This window comes from Cavia porcellus, unplaced genomic scaffold, assembly GCF_034190915.1.
Source record: "Cavia porcellus strain 051 isolate PalLab524CR breed Dunkin Hartley unplaced genomic scaffold, mCavPor4.1 scaffold_13, whole genome shotgun sequence".
NCBI lineage: Eukaryota > Metazoa > Chordata > Mammalia > Rodentia > Caviidae > Cavia > Cavia porcellus.
The window spans coordinates 29,224,699-29,231,890 of NW_026947496.1; the positions used below are offsets into that span (position 1 = coordinate 29,224,699).

General features: G+C 42.0%; 1 protein-coding gene across 1 annotated transcript; it reads right to left on the reverse strand.

The window, feature by feature from the left end:
• Nucleotides 1-2,116: 2,116 nt before the first annotated feature.
• H1-2 (H1.2 linker histone, cluster member) lies at nucleotides 2,117-3,530 on the reverse strand. Its single transcript, XM_003468790.5, has one exon. The coding sequence runs from the start codon at nucleotides 3,494-3,496 to the stop codon at nucleotides 2,855-2,857; it is 642 nt and encodes a 213-aa protein (XP_003468838.1). The 5' UTR covers nucleotides 3,497-3,530; the 3' UTR covers nucleotides 2,117-2,854.
• Nucleotides 3,531-7,192: the final 3,662 nt, after the last annotated feature.

The window sequence follows — 7,192 nt, forward strand, 5'->3', positions numbered from 1 at the left end:
TGTGATTGTATCCTCTTTAGGTCTCCGGTTACTGAAATTTGATTCAACCTGAACTAAGGGAGGAGGCTGTGTGACAGGAGTTCAGATGGCCCAAAGACCCAGGGAACTGAGATGACAAGAAGTCAGGCAGTGTGGCTCCATGTCTCTCACCTATGCCTGGCTCTGCAGTCCTGCTGTGTTCTACTTTTCTGCCCAATAGGTATCCTGGTTTCTCATCTGTAGTGTAACAAAACGCATCCCTAGCCTCAGACATCAGATCATCTGTTTCTAAAAATCAATTCAAGTTTCTAAATGCAAGATTATTGACTGTCTGAAATTAGCCCATGACTTCTGGATCAATCTATTGTTTAAGATCAGATGCTTTATTTTCAAAATTTTAGTACACAAAAAAATGGTATGTATTAGAAAACACTGTTACTTGAAACCAAATTGAGATCAGAGAAGGCCAGGATAAAATCAAGGCATTCTGAAGTTGCGCTGTCCACACTGTTCCTTTGAGCCACAAATGGCTGAGTGCTGGTGATGGACTTCTAGGAACTTGGCTGTATTACATAAAAACACATGGGAGACTGTGAAGATTTAATACGAAAAAACAACGAATATAGAATACTCAGAAATATTTTATATTCATTCTATATTGGATAATATTTTAGGTAAATGGAATTAAAGCATTCGATTAAAATAGATTCACCTTTTTTTCTCATTTATGTTGCTTTTAAGAAGTTTTCGATTACATATGTGGCTTGTTTCTATGCTCACCTTTGTGTTAATGAACAGAACAGTTCTACAACTGCTAATTCCTTTACAAAGACCTCTTTAATAATTGGGTAGTGCTATTGTGTGCTTTATGCAATGGCCCTCAAGGAATCTAAAACCTTATGTTGGCCATTTCCAACAGCAACAAAGACAAAATTGGCACAAGGTAGCAAGCAAGACTAAAATCCCAGGCACCGGTATCAATATCTGTGATTCCAGCACCCTGGGAGGCTACAGGAAGAAGACCACAAGTTGGAACTCAGCCTGAGAAAACCAGGGACACCCTGTCTAAAAATAAATACGCAAGCAGGGGGTGGGGGGAAGCTAGGGACTAATGTTCAGTGCAGTGGTCCTGGATTCAATTCCCAATACTCAAAAAAAAAAAAAGAAAAAAGAAAAAAAAATTCTCTATACAAAAACAACCTACAAAAATAACCTATAAATTTAATACAATTCCAATAAAATGATCAATTTTGTTTTAAATAAGTGATGAAGGGATTGGAGGACTTCAAGTATATACAGAAAAGCAAAGTAAACCAGGATCTGAAAGAGAACAAGAGGAATCTCACTATTGGCTACTGGTTATATTGTTAACATCAGTTAAAAGTACCTATTACATGTCACACATTCTGAGCATTGCAGGTAGGGTTCTGAACAATACTTAAAACAGCTGGACCCTACCTTACAAATGGCCAAAAAAGATCAAAAGAATATAACAAACCAAGATTTAGTTTAGAGGGACTCTTGACTAAGATAAAGATGAAATCCAAATTGGGAAGGAGATGCAGAATGAGAATCCCTAAATGGTTTTAAGATTATGTGAATAAAGCCACAGTGTGTATTCAGACTTACATTAATACAAAGAGCACAAATACTTGATGTAAAAATAAAGTCCGGGGGTCACAGTACAAACCTATAATCTCAGCACTCTAGAAGGCCAAGGTACGATCCCAAGACAGTCTATAGCTCTTACACTTCGGTGACTAACATTTCGCCTAAATGATTAAAAGGAACTAGAGTAATTTAGTGCAAAGGACTTAGGTTCAATCCCCAGTACCGCGGGGGTTGGAGTAATCAACTCAATATTACTGTAAGAAACCTGAATTTTTCTCCTCACTCTTCCTAGTGCTAAACGCCAAGGGGAAATTCACATACTAAATTAACTCGGTAGACACTGAGGCACAGATCTCCAGTACCTGTAACTGCAGTGCCTGTAATAAGATTGCCTCAAAATCTATCCCCCCCCCCCCGCCCGACACAGAACCAGCGGGAGATAGAAATCCTGGGTCCAAAAGAAATTCCGCGGTTAGGAAAAACTGCCAAAAAAAAAAAAGCCCTCAAAACAAGACAAAAACACCAGTTAATGAAAACTCTAGCCTTTTATTGAAAACAGGCATCGCGTTAGCGCCAATTCCAGCTAGCACTTTGTTCAGCTTTGCGTAGAAATACTTAAGACACACAAATAAAACTATGTCAGACAAAATGTGAAACTTAACATTCGCAGCGCCCACTGCTCGTTACATCTTGGGACACAGCTCAAGACCAGAACAACTTTTGGCCCACCCTCCATCCTTGCCCCCGGGGAAGGCAGACCCACTGCCACCGCGAAGGAATTTCCTTCGCTTCTTCTCTTAGCGGGACGTAGCTGCCGACTCCCACCCTCCTCAGTGTCCGCAGGACCACAGTTCTAACTTTACAGCACGACTTACTGCTGCGAAGAAGCTGGGGATCACTCAGGCTTCTGCCCAGTGACACCAGACAAACCGCGGCGGGACGCGCGGGCCAACCCAGACGCAAGGCGGGACTTTCGAATCCCCGTTAGTCCATCCTAAGGGAAATCCAGCTCGGAGACTGCTTCCCGCAGGTCAAGTGCGGAGGCCAGAGATGGCGCACATCCGGAGTCCACCAACCGCGGAAAAAGTCTCTGGCCCGACAGCTGGGAAGGACGCCAACAGGCGAAGGGGAGAGAAAGTCAAGAGACCGGCCCGCCAAGTACGGGAACGCCCCGGCAGCGCTTAATAAACAAGTGTCAGCTCTTCCTCCAGAGACCAGTGGTGGCTCTGAAAAGAGCCTTTGGGGTTGGAGAAGCAGTCGCAGTCTACTTCTTCTTAGGCGCCGCCTTCTTGGGCTTGGCAACCTTGGGTTTGGCGGCCTTGGGCTTCACAGCCTTTGACGCACTCTTGACCTTCTTAGGCTTGGCAACCTTGGCTTTCTTCGGGCTCTTGGCCACTTTCTTGGTGCCAGCAGCTGCGGCGGGTTTCTTCGCCTTCTTTGGGGTCTTCTTGGCGCTCTTCTTGGGAGTGGCCGCCCCCGCAGCTTTCTTGGGCTTCTTGGCGGCCCCAGCAGGCTTCTTAGTTTTGGCCGCGCCCGCTTTCTTGGTCTTGGGCTTGGCCTCCCCGGAAGCCGCCTTCTTATTAAGCTTGAAGGAGCCAGAGGCGCCGGTGCCCTTGGTCTGCACCAGGGTGCCTTTGCTCACCAGGCTCTTCAGCCCCAGCTTGATGCGGCTGTTATTTTTCTCCACATCGTAGCCAGCGGCCGCCAGCGCCTTCTTGAGCGCAGCCAGTGATACCCCGCTGCGCTCCTTGGAGGCAGCCACAGCTTTGGTTATGAGCTCGGACACCGGGGGGCCAGTCGCCTTGCGGCGCGCCCCCGCAGGCTTCTTGGCAGCCTTCTTCTTGACTGGAGTCTTCTCCGCCGGGGGGGCGGCGGCGGGAGAGGCAGCAGGAGCAGTCTCGGACATTCTGAGGTTCGAGGATGCGGTGCTGGGGAGGCGCTGCCGATGCTGTATATATAGAGCGCAGGCGCGCGCTGATTGGTGCGCCAGTCGCCGGCCCGGCTGGCAGCCTCCAAGTCGCCGCGCTCCGCAGAAGTTGTGTTTGTTCCACCTCACAAAAGAGAGAAAATATTAAAATGCACCGCACAAAATCACCCGAGTTTGATCAGGAAAGGATCCCAGAAGCCTCAAGCTTCGTGCTATCCATTTCTTTTTCCCACAATCTCACAGACAACTCGGCTAGATGTCCCCAAATCCCCCAACTCCAAAGGAAGTCCAGGGCCGTGAGAGACCACTTTCTGTTTTTCTTCTAAATTACCTGGTCGCTCCTTTGCCTCTCAAAGTTCTTTTTCCCAGGGATGGTTAAGCACATTCAACCCTTACTTTAGGGACAAAAACGAAATTATTTTCTTCCGAATTTTCGCGATAATTCTATTTCTTTGCAAGGGAAGTAACACAGGTCCTGGGTGACTTCTTCACACAGAGTCACAGTAACTGTGGAGTGGGACAAGGAGTTCCAGGGCCAGTCTAAAGCACTTAGGGTGTGAGGAAAGGGGGTCTTAAGCCATGGGTAGGGGTCTTAAGTAGGGAGGGATTAGGGACTTTAAACTTTGATTTAAAAGCATTGAAACTGTCAAATCCCTCTTTTCACTAGAGGGGGCGGGGCACCCTTTTTACCTCTCCAAAGGCAGAAATTGGGCTGAGTTTATAAAGCACTCAGGACCCCCTTGGAGTTATGCAGGCAGGGGGTCTCCGCCCCGGAGAATACAGATAATAAAAAGAGAAAAGAGGCCTCTTAAGCCTGCCAAGTAGACTTCAACTGCCCCCAATTGACTTAGCAGCAAGGGGCATTGAGATGACCTGCTTTTAGAGAAAACAAAACCCTTATTTATATGAAATATGTTTTGTATATCACGTACATAAAATACCTGCAAAATAGAGATGAGTTTCAGCCCATGAAAATTCTAGGTTTCTCCATGACCATACCTCACTTATGTCAAGGTGGATAAGAATCCTCTATAACTGGGAACACAAAGATGCAAAGAAAATAATTGACTTTAATAAAACAAGCCTTTTACTTAGATGAGCCATATATTTTTAGTAGGAAAAGTCTTTAAACAGAAAGACAGGAAACGTACTAGGACATATACATTATACTGTCTGTGGTTGAGGCACTCTCCCTCTTATGCCATCTAAACCTAGCTGTCTCTAGTATATTCCGAAGTTTGGTTTGTTAGCTTGAGCTTTGCTACTCACATTTTATCTATCAACTCTCAGAAATTGCATTTTTCCTTGCAGCAAAAGGCAACATAAACTTTCTGCTTATATATTTTGTATAATTATGCATCTACATATGGGGAAATAGTTAAAACAGCAGAAATTCTTGTTCAAATATATATTTGCATGAAAATAGATATTAAAATGTCATCTTTAGATTATGGTAAAGTCAAAAAGTGTTCTACAAATCGAGTTCAGTAATCTGAAAAATACAGCATATTCTTTAGACTCGGAACGACCCCATGCTTTCACTGAATAACATTTAACATTTGGGAACAGTGTCTACTACGGTTTATGTCCTCTGAGAATTAACAGCCTGATGAGATTAAGGATGAGTGAATTAACTGCAGAAAACCACTTTACACTGGCCGCCTTCTGAGTGAATTCTGGTATGAGAACTATAAGAAAGTACTGAAAGTAGGTAAACAACTGAAGTACCTTCATCATGCTATTTTAAAGAAAAAAAGTAAAACGTGTAGCTTAGTCCTGATTGTGTGAAGTGAGCCTTCTCCTCTGAAACCCAACCGCCTGTTCATAACCACCAGGACAGCACTTGTGGGGTCGTGGTATTAAGATCAATGATCTTTTCTTGACTATAAGTCGTCATCCTGGTGTGGAAATCACTGATGTGTAAATTTGAATCCTGTGATTCAGTGTTCTAATGCAAGCTTTCATGTTGAACCAATCAAATTATATCTATTTATATGCAAATCTCAAACCCCGACCCCCAAGTCATCATAGCCCTCCAACCAGGATTTTGCCCCAACCTCCTAGTAGTGTTGAAACTGAGAGGTAGAGATATTAAAAAAAAAATTATTATTTTTTGTAACCTGTGTTTAAAAAATTATGTAAAACCTAAAACAAGGCAAAAATTTTTCTTCATGACTTTCCAAATTTTATTAGAGAAAATGTCTAAAAAGCATACACTTGGATCATTTTATGCTAAAAAAGAGGGCTAGAAAACAAAACAATTTACATACGTAATTTCTAATTTTTTAGTATTCACATTGAAAAATAAAAACAAGTGATATTAATTTAAATATATTTTAACTCAATATTTCAAAATAGTATCAGTTCAAAAAATGAGATAGTTTACACTCTTTTTTTAAGCAGTAAAGCTTCAAAATCTGGTATACATTATACACTTCTACATTGTTTTAATTGCAATCTTCAACTTCGTAGTTTCCAGTGACCACTTGTGAGTAGTAGCTATCAAACTAGAAAAATAACACAGTTTACAGCGATGGTTAATTTGACTTCATGTTTCATAGTATAGTTTGGGTTTTTGTGAGGGGGTTCTTTTGGGAGGACTGCTTTCTTTAGTTTTATTTTTTGTAGTACTGAACTCAAACCCCAGGCTGCTCTACCACTGGGTTACAACTCCAGCCTTTGGGTGGGTAGGTGGCTGGGGAGGACAGAATCTTGCTAAATTGCCCAAATTTGAACTCCTAATCTAAGACAGGAGATTAGAGTATGGCAACACTGGCTGGGATTTGGGTTAGGATTAGGGTGAAGGTTAGAGCTACTGGCCTAAGGGATTAAAACCTTTTACTTGACCCATCAAGGGATGAAATTAATAATAACAGCTATCCCACTAGCAGAGCTGGGGTCTACTGAGAAAGTCAGTGTAGGTACCCCAAGAAAAAATATGCAGGAAAGGACTGTAGGAATTTTGTACCAGACATAAAACAATAAACTCTAAGTGCTACTTTCTTGCTTGAGCTCATAAACCATTTTTATAAATAACTCAGCAATTTGCTGTCTTTGCGTCAGTCTTTAAGGGCAAATAGCCAACAATTAGGAAATTAAACCTGAGTTGAAATAGTTTCTCCATCAGCCTGTGGGCACCTGATTGGGTAACCTAATGTTGCTTCAAATTTATTCCTTGAGGGACCTTCAAATGGATTGAGGAACTAATAGAGACCATAATAAAGCACATTGTCAGAGGTTATTGAATACATAAAAAATATTTCAAGAGTAATATCACATTGCAAAATATCCTTATCTAACTTTTTGGAAACACTATTAGAGCTATTGACAGAAAGTGTAAGTCATTACTAGCTACATTACTCTTTAAACATTTTTTTCAAATGACTTGAAATTTTCAAAAATCAAAAGTACCTTAAAATAGAGATTAATCATGGAGAATATATATTCTTATATCTTGCCAGGTGAAGACTATGCTGAAACAATGAAAAAGCATAAGATGCAAGCATATATTAGAGAATAACTTTCACCAGAATATATTGTCTCACACACTATTTCTTAAAAAAATGTGGCTATAAAATTTTGCCAGATTTATATGCCACAGTGTTTTTATTTTTGTAGTGCTGGGGATTGAACCTGGGGCCTTGTGCATGCAAGGCAAGAGCTCTACCACTGAGG